The following is a 16,568-nucleotide window of genomic DNA, read 5'->3' as shown; positions in this document are numbered from 1 at the left end:
CAATTTATAGATTTTCAAATCCTCTTGTTAAAAAATAATAATTAGGCGAACATTTGCAAAACCTGCTTTACTGTGTGTCTGGATTAAGATATAAACCCCCTGCGTCGTATTACAGCAGGGGCAAATGTACATAGTTACCCACCTCTACATCACTGCATTGATACCTGCTCTTGAACTCATGGCAAGAATACCTGAAGTCTGACACATGAATGTGATCAAGACATATGCAATAATCTATACTTCAGTGGAACTACCACTAACGCCATATGGCCACCTTGGATTAATTGCAAATATATGTACAGGTAGTCCTCGATTTACAACCATAATTGACCCCAAATTTCTGTTGCTAAGCGAGACAATTGAGTTTTTCCTCATTTAACAACTTTTTTGGCCACAATTGTTAAATGAATCACTGCAGGTGTTAAGTTAGTAACACAGTTGTTAAATGAATCTGACTTCCCTATTAACTTTGCTTGTCATAAGGTCGCAAAAGTGGATCACATGAAGCTGGACACTGCAACCGTCATAAAGGTGAGTCAGTTGCCAAATTTTGATCACGTGACCATGGGATGTTACAACAGTCGTAAGTGTGAAAAACACTCATAAGTCACTTTTTCAGTGCCAGCGTATCTTCAATTTGACAGTAAATGAACTGTTGTGAGCCAAGAACTACCTGTATTCTTCCCTTTCCAAACTTAAAACAATCTTTCTAGAAACTTGGCAGCAATACAAGAAATGGTAAACAAAAAAACAGACTAACAAGTAAAAGCACAGTGTGTTAGGAAACAAACACTGGGTCTATTTCAATCAGCTCTGTCTGTAATGAGCACTGTGCTGAGTGGAAAATAGACTCTCCTGCCTATCTGGAGAAGATAGCTCTAGGCATTCTCCACAAAGGCCTTGTTCACTCTGTGCTTGAGTATAGTAATTGGCTTGTGGAGGTCAGGCAGGATTTGGATTTCTGAAGCTCTCTGCACCCAATAAAGGAAACTTCATAGAGGAAAGAGTCAAGCAAAAATTGAGAGAAGCCAGCCACAGTCCACTCCCAGGAACTCTGCAGAAAAGCGGAGATATCTGACAGTGAACAGAATTTCAGAAAACCTCAGCAGCAAATGAGTAACAATGTTCTTTATAAATTAGGCAGCTTATACTTTTTAAAAACTTAATCACTGATTAAATCTTCTCATAGGTAAGGAACAATACCAGGAAAATAGCCCCTTATTAGGAAGCCATGACACGAATATTCTTAGCTGTGAGAAGCAATGATTGAAATAGGTCTGTCAAAATGAAGTTCAAACACACCGCCTTAAGTACTAACAGTATTTCTGACTGCAGAGCGTCATATCTCTTCCAAGAAGAGATATCCACTATATGTCTTCATGAAGGAGAGAGAGCTGGGTTAAATAATAAGAACTGCAAGGAAAAGGATCCTGGCTAGAGCGAGTAACAAAGAAAGGGATGGAAATTAGTCCAATGGCATGTCTTTATTGTAAAATCCAGGCTATTCATCTTTAAAACTCAAATGAAACAATTTCCCAACTCCACTACCACCAATGGCACCACCAGCAGCAACTGTTCTTAATAAACTACTGTTCTTTCCTGTCCACACCCCCCCCCCACACTCTAGCAAGGCAGAAAGTCAAGAGGACAAATCAAACAGATCAAACAAAGAGAAATCTCACAATCGTTTTAGCTTATTCATGAATAACACCCTGCAAATTGAGAAGAGAGTCAAAAGCACTACCTTTCTAGAGCTTCCCCTCCACTTCTAGAAGCAGATAGGCAGATAGGTATCTTCAAAAGGCTGTGAATTCTTGTGTGCCCTTGCTGTACACTCCTTTATTGCCACAATTTTAATCACATGATTATCCAACGGACCGGCTTTGCCAGTTAAGTTTTCTCTCCTTTTTATGACCTCGTGCCCTTCTTTAATAACTTTTTTTCCCCTCTGTCCCCAATCACAATCCTCCAAGCCTGCACTTCAGAGAATCAGGGCCTCCTCCTTATTATCATTGCTCCTCCCGTTTTTCCACCTGCATAGATCGGAAAATGGAACTTAAAATATTTCAAAAAAAAAAAACAGTGAAAGCTACCCAACCTGTTGGTAACGGCCAAGCATTCAAGTAGAAGTTTACTCAATAGCTATGAAACAAGTTTCTCAACGGCTCTGCAGCTGTGAAGAGTGCAGCTTTGTAACACTAGGTCAGCCAATGTTCCTGAAACTTGGCAAGGGTTATTCTGAAGCAGTTAACATAAAAAAGACAAAAAGAAAGAAAATATTCCCAAGGAATAAAGTAGAAAACCTCAACTGACAAACACAAACATTGAGATTTGCTTCTATGTAAAAGAAAACTTTGCAAAATAAGCAACATTATTACATAATAATTACTAAATAACATTATGTCTAACCAACAGTAATAATGCGGATTGAATTATTTAGACAGCCCAAAGCTCTTCCCTCTATTTGGCATGCACCAATACAATAATACAATACAATAGTAGAGTTGGAAGGGACCTTGGAGGTCTTCTAGTCCAACCCCCTGCCTAGGCAGGAAACCCTATACCGTTCCAGACAAATGGCTATCCAACATCTTCTTAATAATAATAATAATAATAAACATATCTGTAAGTTCAGAGCCCTGACAAAGTGTTCTAAGAGCAATAGCTTAATTTTGAAACAAACCCACTAAGAAAGTGAAATTCTCTCTCATGGAAGCTTTTGTGTTTCAAATATAAATTTGGAAAAACTGATAGACCTCACTGTCTTGTATCCAGATTGTTTACAGCTTGCCTCCAGAAGTTGTGAATGCCCCAACACTGGAAGTCTTTAAGAAGATGTTGGATAGCCATTTGTCTGAAACGGTATAGGGTTTCCTGCCTAGGCAGGGGGTTGGACTAGAAGACCTCCAAGGTCCCTCCCAACTCTGCTATTGTATTGTATTGTTACCTGATTAAAATTGCCATTCGTATCTAAGCATACACAAAAGATAGCTATCCCTTCTTAGTCACTTAATGTAAATAGCAAGAAACGGTTTGCTCTATTAAATGGATACCTCATCTATGCTAAATGTTTCTGACCCAAAATCCCAAAATAACATTTGAATGCTGGGTATGCCCATCTACTCAGAAAAAAAAAGCAAATTTGAGCTGAGTGCATCTTAAGGAAGAGAAAAGCAGAGGAAGCATTTTGATAAAATTACGTCTTGTAACAACGTCTTGTGAGAGCCATTTTGTAACAGAACATGTTTTCCCAATGGCCATATTTCTATTAGGGCAGGGGTGTCAAACTCAAGTCCCGTGAGCTGGATCCAGCCCACGGAGTGCTTAGATATGGCCCACGGGGTCACCCTGAAAACAGCGAAGAACTGGCCCACAGTGTCTCTGTCAATGAAAACACAGCTCAGGAGTGCTGTGCATGGCCCTCCCAGGCTACGTTTTCAACCACGACAGTTACATGCCGCCTCCCCGAGCTCTGTTTTTCCTGGCAGAGGGCTGCAGGAAGCTGCCACGGCCTAAAACAGAGCCTCGATGAGTGACCTTGAGTGGCACACCCAGCCTGGCCCCCTGAGGTCAGACACAACAATGTGGCCCTCAATGAAATCAAGTTTGACACCCCTTTGTCTGTAATACACTGTCAAAATTGCAGCTATGCAAAACCAGTCCAAAAAGGTTGAAGGTCCTGAACCACAAGTGAAGGTAGATCTTGTAATTTTCAGCTGTATAAAAGTCATGTTTCAACAAATCTACTTGATAACAGGTCAAGAATAACATGTGTAGTCTTTAATGTTGTCAATCAATAATTGGTAAAAACAACAACTCCAAACTACAATAGCTTTTGGAACACTTTGTACTCTAATTGTGAAGAGCAATTAAAATTTGTTAATTATTCTTCATGTAAAATGCTAGGTATCCACTAAGATCACTGAGCAATTCTTCTTTACTTTAGAAAACTTTAGAAATCAGGTGCCACAATACACATTTAATACTGTTTGATTTTATAAACCTAAGATAAACCCAGAGTCACTGTTACGAGATGGGCAGCCATATAACTTGATTAATTAAAAAAAAACCTTAAAAGCAGTAGTACAAGTTATTTAACAAACACTAAGAACACTCTAATCAAAGTTAACAGTACCTACTATAAGTGCTGTTCATTTCAATAAGAAATTATGAGTTTTGTTTTTAATCTTAAACATAGGCACTTAGAGTATCTTTATGAATTGTAGGATGCTGGCAAAGAATATAAGCACATTCTACAAAGACTTTAAAACTTTGAAGTATTACTGTAATCAGTTTAACTTGCTTTCATAGAAAACTGCTAAGAATGTAAATGTATTTTCCTCCTCTTCCTCTCTCTCTCCCCTGCCAGTAATTTGAATTCTGTATTGATAAATATGAACACAAAACTATTCACATTAAAAATAAATTACATTTTGTCAGTAAAACATATTTTGGAAATAAGCATTTTTAAGACTGTTGCCAGAAGTTATAAATCTCTCTCTCCTATTTTAGAAGCAAGCCTCAATGAAATGAGTGGGAACAACTTCCAAGCATTTTAGGAAACTATGCCTTGTCTATAAGGTGACCAACTTTTTTACAATGAAAAGGAGGACAAAACACGTTCTATTGTCCAAAACGCTAAGGTGACCAACTTTTTTACAATGAAAAGGAGGACAAATAAATTGGAAAAAATATATCGTAAATAAAAGAAATATTTTATTCATTGCAACAATAATACACTAAAATATGATATATGCATAATAAAAACATTTGCAACATTTTATATTGTAATTATGTTTACATGCCTGTTAATTATTATTTAAATGAGTACTTTTCCATTGAATTAATATTTTTTGTCAATGTATCATCTTCTAAAAATATATTGGAAATATCTGAACAAGAAATATCCTTCATATTGAATTTTACGGCAACTGCTGCAGCTAGAGTATCAACATTCAATCTCGATTTCTCACTTGTCAAAAAATCATTGGCAATTGAAAAAAACTCTTTCAGCTGCTGCATTAGTTCCAGGGCAGCACAATGTAAATTGAACAAGTATAAATAAATGTTCACATGGAATATGTTCATTTTTGAAATGGCTGAAAATATCCACCCATCTTTTATCAATTTCAACATGTTGATTTTCCCATTGTATTAATTTTTCAGAATTTAAATATACATTCAGTCTTCTAATTTCTTCAGAGACAATTGTCGTCTATTTTAATGTCTAGCATTTCTTTAGATAAAAATTCAACACAAGATTCAATATCTGTTCAATATACTTGCGATGAAGTAAAAAAAAAACCATTAAAAACTGTTTAATAAAATACGTCACATAACGCGCAACAGATTAGCCTTCAAATATCAAAAAGGAGGACATGTAGGAGGACACTTTTCGAGGGAGGACAGAACTTACAAAAGAAGGACTGTCCTCCCTAAAGGAGGACGGTTGGTCACCTTATTGTCTAGGAATTCAAGATTCTTCACATTAAATCAGTTTTTTTTATCCAAATGCTGATTAAATAAAAGACAAACCTCCTCCCATTTAACTGCACTGGATAGCAAGAGACTGAGACGTGATGCTTATATATAAGGAGATACATTCCAAAATATAGCACAAACTCAATGCAAATTATTTTCCAGCTAAATTGTTTTGTTGGAGATTTTTTTTCCTACTACAATAACAGACAATGATCCCAATATCACCTAGTTTGCAAGATATATTTTGTTCTGCTGAGGCTGAAGTTTTGCACACAAAAATAAAAAAGCAGGGCTCTTTTTCCTTCTCCTAATGGAAGAATCCTTATCTCCATTCCTGAAATCCAACATTTTTTTCTTGCAAAGCAGAGAAATGTGCCAGAGAAGTAGACATGATACTTTAATTCATTCAACCAACCTCTTTCAGGCAGTTTAACCGAGCTTATACCAAAGGCAACCTCCTGCTAACCGAAGCCAATACTTTGAGTTGCTGTTACAGGGAGGAGTTTTCATTATCTTCTTTGTTGCTAGGAGAAACTGTGCCCGGTGCTCAGGTAGGTCATGGGTTGGTTCCTCATACCTTTTATGACAAAGCATTCTGGGTAATGTAGTTCAGCAGTTGCCACAGGTTGACATTCTTTGTGAGAAAGAACTACGGCTCCTAGCATGCATTGGTCATGCACACCTGAGTAAGGTAAATGTTTTATATTTATTCAGGGTGTGTCACACAGGTGAAAGAACTGATAGGGAGAGTCTGATATTGATCTAAGGTGTTTCTTGCTGGAATTTTAATCCTGTGCTTTGCTCCCAGAGATTAAGCATTTAATTTACTGAGACTTTTTTCTCTCAAAGTAAATGTATATGGGGCTGAGTTAAAGCAATGAAGGTGGGCTTGGGAAGGTTAAATTTTATTGAAGGGTGAGTTTAGCACTGTTTCCTCTCAGCACTGTGAAGGGCAAGATTTGACTATCATTTGGCTTTATTTTTGGAGTCCAGATTTAGGAATGCAGGAAAGTGCTCAGTTACATAAATATGCTACTAGATGAAACATGTACCTTGAAATGCCCTTGCATTAAAACTGCCAATCAATGTTACTTAAATAGAAAAGGGAATATTCCTGCTGAAATATTTAACAGTCTGCAGACTCAGGAAAATGGACTAAGATCATAAGAACATTGTATCATACTTGGATTTCTGGTACTTTTGTCTTTCTGAAAGAAATATCAGACGCAGCTAAATAGGGCCTGGCTTCCCCCTTTTTGCTGTAGAGCTGTAAAGCAAACTGTGCTTTGAAATAATGGAAGATGCTGTTAACATGGGTCAGAAATATTTTTTCTCATTCCAAAAGATATTGTAGTGAATGTGTTTTCCTGCTGGACAATACATTGCAGAACTAAGCAATTATAATTTCTCTCTCTCCCTATTTGGACTTCAGCTTGATCCATCTTTTAGACCAGATGATGATTTCCTCTTCCATTACCCATTTTTCTAGAATGTTTACCACATTTTGTGGATTTTGTTTGTGTCAAAAACATTTCACATATTAAACTAAAATGAAGCATTTTCCGGTCAATGGTTACTTTTGGCTTGTGGCATGTTGGACATACTTTAAACCACGGACTTCATCAAATAAGTAGGTAAGGCAAGACAAATGTGACATAATTACTCTTGTATATGGGAGTATGATTACTTCCCAGATATATAATTTTCCAATCTGTTACATTAAAAAAATATTCAGTAACTTTTCAAGAAGGTTTATGTTATGTTATGTTTGTTATGTTTGTTATGTTATGTTTATTGGATTTATACGCCGCCCTTCTCCCAAAAAAACACATATTACAAAAGTTAAAAAGAAATTAGAGTAGCCAACAAACCCAATTAGTATGAATAATAACGTTTTAAAAATTGGACTAAAATTAACAATTAAATCAAGCATTTATTTTATTTTGTTCAGGCCAGGCCGGCTTGCTGGAAAAGCCAACTTTTTAGGGTGCGTCGGAAGGACCAGACGTTGGGGATTATGCGAAGCTCTGGGGGCAGCTCATTCCAGAGGGAAGGCGCTCCCACAGAGAAGCCTCTCCCCCTGGGGGTTGCTAGCTGACACTGTCTGGCCGACGGCACCCTGAGAGGCCAACTCTGTGGGATCGCACTGGACGGTGGGGGGCTACTGGTGGCAGTAGGTGGTCTCGCAGGTACCCTGGGCCTAAGCCATGGAGTACTTTAAAGGTCATAATTAGTACCTTGAATTGTACCCGGGAAACAACCAGCAACCAGTGCAGGCCGCCTAAAAGGGATGTAACATGGGAGCACCTAGGTACCTCCATGATAACCCGCGCAGCCGCATTCTGGACCAGCTGAAGCCTCCGGGTGCTCTTCAAGGGCAGCCCCATGTAGAGAGTGTTGCAGTAGTCTAGGCGAGAAAGGACCAGGGCATGAGTGACTGTGCACAGAGCATCCCGATCCAGGAAGGGGCGCAACTGACATACCAGGCGAACCTGGTAAAAGCCACCCCTGGTCACGGCCATCAGGTGTTCTTCTAAACTAAGCCGTGTATCCAGGAGGACTCCCAGATTGCGGGCCCTCTCTGAGGGGGCTAAAATCTCTCCCCCTATCATCAAAGATGGAACAAGATGCACAAATCGGGATGACGGAAACCACAGCCACTCAGTCTTGGAGGGATTGAGCTTGAGCCTGTTCCTCCCCATCCAGATCCGCACAGCCTCCAGGCATCGGAACATCACGTCAAGAGCATCGTTTGGGTGGTTTGGGGTAGAGATGAAAAGTTGGGTATCATCAGCATATTGATGATACCGTACCCCCAAACCACGGATGATCTTGCCCAGTGGTTTCATATATATGTTGAACAGGAGGGGTGAGAGAACCGACCCCTGGGGCACCCCACAAGTGACCCACCTCCGGGTCGATCCCTGCCCTCCAGTCAACACAAACTGCGACCGATCCGACAGGTAGGAGGAGAACTACTGTAAAACAGTGCCCCACACTCTCAACCCCCGAGTCGTCGCAGTAGGATACCATGGTCAATGGTATCGAAAGCCGCCGAGAGTCTAATAGGACCAGGACAGAGGAGCAGTCCCTGTCCCGGGCCAGCCAGAGATCATCGACCAACATGACCAATGCTGTCTCCATGCTGTACCCGGGCCTGAAACCCGACTGAAACGGATCCAGGTAGACAGCTTCATCCAGGTACTGGGGAAGCTGACGTGCTACCACACTCTCAACAACCTTCGCTACAAAGTGAAGGTTGGAGACCAGACGATAGTTGGCTAAAGAAGCTGGGTTCAGGGAGGGCTTCTTAAGGAAGGGCCTCAACACTGCCTCCTTGAAGGCAGCAGGAAAGAACCCCTCTCTCAATGAAGCGTTGGTAATCATCTGGAGCTAGCCTTGTGTCACCTCCCAGGAAGCCGCAACTAACCAAGAGGGACACGGGTCCAGCACACAAGTGGCAGCACTGAGTCTCCCCATAATCCTGTCCATGCCCTCGAGGGTCACAGGGTCAAACTCATCCCAGATTGTCTCCACAAGATTCATCCCTGTTGACTCGCCTGAATCTACCCAGTCAGAGTCCAAGCCTGTCCGGATCTGAGTGATTTTATCCTGCAGATACTGAACAAATTCTTCAGCCCTACCCTGCAGGGGGTCTTCCCCAGTTCCTTGGTTAAGTAAGGAGCGGGTCACCCTAAACAGGGTGGCTGGGCAGTTGTCTGCGGACGCGATAAGAGCGGAAAAATGTTGCCATTTTGCAGTTTTTATCGCCACTAAGTAGGATTTAATATGAATTCTTACTAGTGTTCGATCAGATTCGGATCGGCTGGCCCTCCAACCACTCTCTATGTGTCTTTTTTTGGCGTTTCATCTCCCAGAGCTCCTTGGTAAACCAGGGAGCTACCCGGGATTGACACCGGGTCCGAGGCAGCAAAGACACAATGCGATCCAAGGCCCCAGTGGCCGCCCTATCGCAGGCTTCCACTAGGGCTTCAGTCGAGTTGTGAGCAAGGGATTCAGGAAAAGTCCCAAGTTCCATCAGGAACCTTTCCGGGTCCATCATGCGCCTGGGGCGGAACCATATTGTGTAATGATCCAGAGTGCTTTGGAGCTTCAATAAGTGTACTTCCATTATCCAGTCATTGTGTAACCTTGGCACTAGCCTTTCTGAAAATACATTTGGTTAAAACCAGATTGCTAAATGGCCTATCCATGCAAGTGTAAAATTCAGTATAGAAACAGTCTTAGCCTTCCCCAAAATATTACATCCAGATGAGAATGCTAATTGTTTCTTGTGGGGAAAACAGACCTCTCAAATAAATTGTGAAAAGTAACAATTGACCAAAGTAAGGGGAGATATTTGGATGGTCTTGTTTTGGAGAACAAACAGAATCTATGACAAGCTCCAAAGAGGGAGGTCTTGCTTGGGAGGGAAGAAAAGTTAGAAGTGGGCTCAGGATTGGCATCTTTTTTTACCTCAGTTTGTTTAAAAATATATTCAGCATCTTACCTAATCTTATTTTCCAATATATTAAATCTGGAAGACTGTATATAACGCTATGGGCATCTTTGGGTGTTAATTTGTTAAAAATCTAAAATGCTGAGTGTTATGCTATTTGACACTTGCAATCAAATACACATTAAATGTACTGGAGATCATACGTAAAATAACTAATGAGACATAAACAAATTGCTACTTCTGGATTTTTGAGAATCACCACAGCAATAGCTACTTTGAGACAGAATATGCTGAAAGTATTAAAATAAGAGGAATAGTATAGGTTAGTCAAGCTTCAGACTCAGTATTAATGATGTCTGTAATTTCATTTTTCTGCTTCTGCACTCCCAAACATAAATTAATGTAATTTACACTAATGGGTTGTCAAACTAATCCTACATACAGAGTAGATTCACTGCAATACTAAAAAAAAAACCAGTGTCCTTAAAAATAAACCACTTCTTATTGGGTACATTGCCAGCACACATAAAACACGAGGAACTACAAAGTAGTGACTGTTCTTGCATGGCAATTCAGTTGCAGGTGCCAGGATGTTTCTTCTGCTAACTCTGCTCTAATAAAAATTCTATCTGTATTAGAGGAACTTCTTTAATAGAAGTTGCCATACTACAGTAGACGTGATTAGGATGAACCTCCGCTCCATTCATTCAATACAGACTGCATTTCAAATTCTGAATATTAAGTACTGCACTGCTATTGCTGGCTGTCACCCTGTCAATATAAACGCTTACATTCAGAAGGAAGGTAAGGGGTGTGAAAGCCAGAGCACTGCAGTAGCTTAGAAGAGAAGACATTTGGACATATTGTCTTATAATTATTAATCCATTTTCAAGGTGGAACATCTGGTCTCTTTTTATAATTTACATTTCTTTAGTCACAACAGCAGATTGATGAATGGCTCTGTTTATAACTTTTTTATTTTATAGTCTTAATAGCCTACTTCCTTTATTGTTTGAGGTGTTGTACAGTTCTAAGCACTTAAAAACAAAATATGTATGTAAATATAATAATATTATAATATAATAATATAATATAATAATATTATATTATTACATTATATTATTATATTATAGTATAATTATAATAATAATTATTATTATTATATTATAATATTACAACCCCTGGTATGCCCAAATATGGGAGGGAGCTCACTACAACACTGGAAGTCTTTAAGAAGATGTTGGATAGCCATTTGTCTGAAACGGTATAGGGTTTCCTGCCTAGGCAGGGGGTTGGACTAGAAGACCTCCAAGGTCCCTTCCAACTCTACTATTGTATTGTAATATAATGTAATGTAATGTAATGCAATGTAATAACATAACATAACAAGTATGATATGATATATGATATGATATGATATGATATGATATGATATATGATATAATATAATAATACATACATAATATATATATATAAAAGATGGCAATGAGATCCAGAAGTTATTAGCCAGTTCAGATTATTTGGTTTTAAGAATAAATAAGCCTTTTTTTCAAAATTTCAGAGAGAAATATTGCCACATTTGCTATGGATCATGGAATATTGAATGGGATCCTTCCCGAGTTACTTGCTAAAATCTATCCAACTAAAATAAAGCTCCAAAAATTTCATTTTTATTTCTTAAAAATTTATTGTATAAAATATTGTAATCCAAATTTCACATACATATCTTAATAATAATGTATTCTTTTTTTTAAAAAAATCTTATTTTAAACACATTGTAAACAGGAATTTCAAATCACATTAAAAGTTCTTGGTCAAAAAACTAACAGTCAAGTTTTTCATTTTATCTTTAAGACTTTTAACTTTAAAAAAAACATCCTTGAACAAAATTCCTTACACTTTGGAATTAAATGCTTGGCATCCATTGTAAACTCACACAAGTTAAGTAGCTGTTATTTGGTTTTTGTATGCTCTTTTGAATCTAAAGTCCCAATTATAAATTTGACTTCAGGAGCCAGAAAATATAATTGTCACAGTTTCCTGAAATCAATTGTTAAATTTGACTCTAAAGAAAAGAAAAGCTACACCCAAACAATTTAGAGTTTGATAGTAAAACAAGTAACTTAATGCAAACAAATTAAATTCACAGACAGGGAAGCATGAGGAAATCTAAATTAGAGGATTATAATAGCAGAATATTTCTTAAATATTGACCAAGTTTTATTTGTTTTGTTCATCTATAGGCTACAGATTAATTCAAATTTTAGTCCATAAATAAACAAATAACAAAATTTCAGGTATCCTTTGGTTTTCAGCATTATTAGGCACTTGATTGGAAGGAAAATATAAAGGTATAAAAATAAAAATCAATTCAGAATCTGAAGCTCATCTCACAAATCACCCAGATTCCAACAAGCTACATTCCTAATAAATTCCCTTTTTTAGATGTATTAATTTTATCACAGTTCTTATCTTTGCTAGACTCAGCATTTTTGTAAACTTATAAACAGGATTCTCTAAGTTGATTGAATTAATTCATTTTTGTATCAATATACATTACTTCTGGATTAGGCATAATGCTCTTTATATATTAGGTTCCAGAATCACTTGCATGAAGAATGTCTAATAACTCAAATTGTAAATGAAAAAGTATAGGTAATATAGAAAAAAACACACAAAAGAACTCAAATCAAAACATCTCCTCAACAGCTTATTGGAATGTGGGATCAGGAACTGTGTATAATTTAGACCTTACAATGTATGCATTAGATCTCAATAAAGCTGCCCATTTTTAGTGGCAAATTGGATTACTCTTAAAAACGGATATGTGAGAAAACAGTTCTTATATATAACAAAATGGCATGCAAAGGTTGGGAAAATAATCTAGAAATGACAAGGAGAGTAAAAACAAGAGACATTTTGAAGTGTTTCTCTGTTAGCTCTCCTAAATATAAAGAGCACTTTCAGATTATTTGTAAAGAGGGAATATTGGCTGTACTACACAGTGGGGTATTTGGCTAAGGACTCTGTTAGGCAAGCAGCATATGTTTACCCAAATCAAGGATTATCAGCAAATGAAGAACAATACAAGGTCCTGATATTCTAATCTACATGAAGTGAGAGACTGTTCAGGGATTTCCTATAGTACTGGATTGTCAGTCTGCGTTAACAGCATGTCTGAGTAGAAAACAAAGGTTACAAATGAGTTACTGACTGTAACTTCTTACAGAAGAATATGGAACATTTGAAAATGCTTCTGGCCTTCTGCAATGCTATATTACCCTGACCAGGACGTGTCATCTGGTAATTGCTTCCTTCACTTGGTCTAATTTTTCCTAAAAACACTGACATTTCAAAGCAGTTCCACCATCTATTTTGGTGACGAAGTATAAAGTCCAAGACAGTGCAATGATAGACCAGGGATGGCTGCAGATGTCTGCTGGCATCTTCAAAGCTTGTAGCACCATTTCACTCAGCCCTTTCTGTGATAGGTCCATCATGTTTTACTATACTTCTGTGGAATCATCCATTGTTCTGAAATACAGAAAAATAGTTTTTATAACTTCAGTTGCATTCCACAGCCTTTGAATTATATATAATTCAATGAAACAATTGGGGCTTTAAGAGGTGTGGTCTTGCTTACACTGATATAGGAAATCTTAGGACACTCTTGTGCATCAGTTAGGTTTTTACAGAAAACTGAGATACAAGGATATAGGAATGAATGTGAGTATGGTATAGAAGTTGCGACCTCAAAAAGAAACCCTTAAAAGTGTTTGAAATATGGACATCAATCTACCAGACGGCCTATAAAGTTGAACATGTTTTTCCATGAACTTCTATAGCTTGGCACCTGTACTTCAGATGCTTATTGTACCACTTTCTCCAATTAGAAATGACTTGTCCAATATGCTCTTTCTAAAAATAATTATCAATGGCTCCCTTCATAAAGTGGGGTAACCTGAGGTCAGGACATGCTTCTTTTCAGTAGTGGTTCCAACACTGTGGAGCAGCCTTCAATTGGAAGCTACTCTGGTAATCTCTTTGCAACAGATTTTAATTTCATTGCTTTAAATGCATTGTTATTGCTTTTAATTGTTGGGAGACCATGAAATTATGGCAGTATATACATTTAATAAAGAAATATATAGGAGCCACCTATATGTTTCCTGAGCCACACCATGAAATGAACATGATTTAAACCAGTTATGCCCCCAAATCATAATAACTCCCGTAAAGGAAGATAGGATTGTATATTGTTCCTATATGTAGAAAGGGACACAAATCCTTTGCAATGTATGGTTTTCTCTCTTGTTAACCGTAACCAATTTTAACAGTATAAATTCTGAAAACTTTATTTCCCCATCTCTTCATGAATGTATCCATATGACACAGTTGTGTATATATGAGTTGTATTTATTTATACATTCATGTATGAGTTATGTTTATTATATATTAGAAAACCCATAACTCTATGGATCATCATTTCAGAGATATTTTCTTACCAGATTCTTCAACATCTTCAATAATGGCAGAGCTTCTAATGTATTGGAAAAGTTCTCCAAGAAGCTTTTTGAGAGCTGAAGAAGCTTCTTGGATAAGAAGCTCAGAGCTCAGAGCTGAAGAAGCTTCTTGGATGAGAAGTAAAATGTCTTCAAAAAAAACCCCCAGAAAGTCCAGTTGCCTCTTGAGAAAAAAAAAAAGCACCTTTGGGACCATAGCAGTTGGTTCACCATAGTTGAACACAGGACATATTTTATAACATGTTGCATTATGTCATAAGATATTTAATTTAATTTGACAAATTTTAATTCCATGGGATTCATAGAGCTTGCATTTTGGACACATTCCTCAAGTTAGCCCATTTTGAGGCTCCTTATTCAAAAATGATCACCCTACAACGTGCCACTTCAACCTGTTAAAGGTTACACATAGGCGAACAGGAGGTTATCCTCAATTTACAGCAGTTCGTTTAGTGACTATTCAAAGTTACAATGGCATTGAAAAAAGTGACTTATGGCTGTTATCACACTTACAACCATTGCAGCATCCCCATGCTTACGTGATCAAAATTCAGACACTTGGCAACTGAGCCATATTTATGATGGTGGCAGTGTCCTGGGATCATGTGATCAGCTTTGGAGATCTTCTGACAAGCAAAGTCATTGGGGAAGCCACATTCTTTTAATAACTATGTTTCTAACTTAACAACTGCAGTGATTCACTTAACAACTGTGGCAAGAAAGTTCATAAAATGGGACAAAACTCACATAACAACGGTCTAATTTAGCTACAGAAATGTTGGGCTCAATTGTTGCCATAAGTCGAGGATTTATAGAGAGAGAGAAAGGAGGGAGGGGGAGAAAGAAAGAGAGAGATCTGTTAAAGCCCTGCAGCCCATCCTACCACCGTGCAAGACAAAGGGGATGATATGAACTGAATACAGAACTAGTAATTAAAATTAATTGCAATATTAAATAATGTATTCCTGTTATATAATTCATTTATTCCCATCTGTATATACCAATCATTTTTTACATAAACAAATTCATGTGTGTACATATACAATCCTCACTTCTAGCACAAACAGCAATAGAGAAAAAACAGAGGATAGGAATGAGGAAACAGGGAAGGGGATGGGATGAGATAAGAGGAAGAGGTAACAAGGCAGGGAAAGGCTGTGGGACAGAAAAAGGTTAGGGTTAGGGTTAATCATTTAGCTGATCTCCAAAGATATCCGGGTTTTGACGTTATGTAGTCTGCACCCACTTTTACCTTCAATGACCATCTCTTATTCATTTTTTGTATGGAAATTTTGCTATTCTTTCCAGAATATACAACGCACAGGAAACGTCCAATCTCCCCCTCCTCCTCCTCCTCCCCCTCCTCCTCCTGGCTTTCTGCTTTTAAGCAGGCCCCTCCCTTTCTACTTAATAAAAAAAGTGAGGACGTGAAGGAACTACTGTCATATGGACTCTCCTGCCAATAATCTGCTAGTCAACTTAATAATTACCTTTGATAAAGAGACAGAGCTGCAGTTACTGATGGCATTTCTGAGATGGGAGGCTTGCTGAGAGTGTACTGATGTTATCGAAAGTGTTATCTTTGGTTAGTAAGATAAAACACTTTCAGTCTGGCTTCCAGAATAACAATGAATGGACACCAGGATTTATTTTTAAACAAACAACTAAGACTGCTTCCTCATGCCTATTACTCAAACTGGTGTTTCTTTGCTTCCACTCCATGCTGTGTTCAATTTTGCAAAACAGAACAGACAATAATCAAAAATTATACGTAGACCTTGAAAACCTTTTGGAAATCTCTCGGAAAACTTCAAAATCCATCCAAAACGTATTTAAAATGTAAGAATAGTGGAATTATTTAATAATAACCAGATTGTAATCACTGATTTGCATTCTAATCATGTCTAAACAAAATCATGATTTATTTTTGCCCTTCCCATAAGTTTTTGGATTGTAGCTTCCAAGGTTCTATTCAATAGTTAAGTAGAGCTCTCAGCTCGGGGTGGGGTGGTCGGGGTGGAAGAGTAAACTTCTGATCTAAAAAGCAAGTAGTGATTTTAACCTTGCAAGTGGTTGCTCATTCTTCATGTTATGTAAGCTCAAAA

At 37.8% G+C, this 16,568-nt stretch overlaps 2 protein-coding genes across 4 annotated transcripts in view; both read right to left on the bottom strand.

Moving 5' to 3' along the window:
* The window catches only part of SIGIRR (single Ig and TIR domain containing), a 50,878-nt gene extending 44,819 nt beyond the window's left edge, over window positions 1–6,059 (bottom strand). The window contains exons 1-2 of one of the 2 annotated variants that reach the window (XM_081934213.1): window positions 5,897–6,058; window positions 1,745–2,033 (exon numbers count right to left, since the gene is read on the bottom strand). The gene's annotated coding sequence lies outside the window, so the exon portion shown is untranslated. Of the gene's footprint in view, window positions 1–1,744; window positions 2,034–5,896 lie in introns of both variants that reach the window. The other variant, XM_081934214.1, reaches the window with a different exon arrangement.
* A 5,630-nt stretch (window positions 6,060–11,689) lies between these two features.
* The window catches only part of ANO9 (anoctamin 9), a 64,199-nt gene continuing 59,320 nt past the window's right edge, over window positions 11,690–16,568 (bottom strand). For both annotated transcript variants that reach the window (XM_081937222.1, XM_081937221.1), the window contains exon 24: window positions 11,690–13,474. In XM_081937222.1, coding sequence (XP_081793348.1) covers window positions 13,447–13,474 — 28 coding nt within the window. In that variant the 3' untranslated portion in view covers window positions 11,690–13,446. The remainder of the gene's footprint in view (window positions 13,475–16,568) is intronic.

Source organism: Natrix helvetica, assembly GCF_964273705.1.
Source record: "Natrix helvetica genome assembly, chromosome: 1".
Taxonomy (NCBI): Eukaryota; Metazoa; Chordata; class Lepidosauria; order Squamata; family Natricidae; genus Natrix; species Natrix helvetica.
The sequence above is the reverse complement of the archived record's forward strand: the minus strand, read 5'-3'. Positions and strand labels throughout refer to the sequence as shown.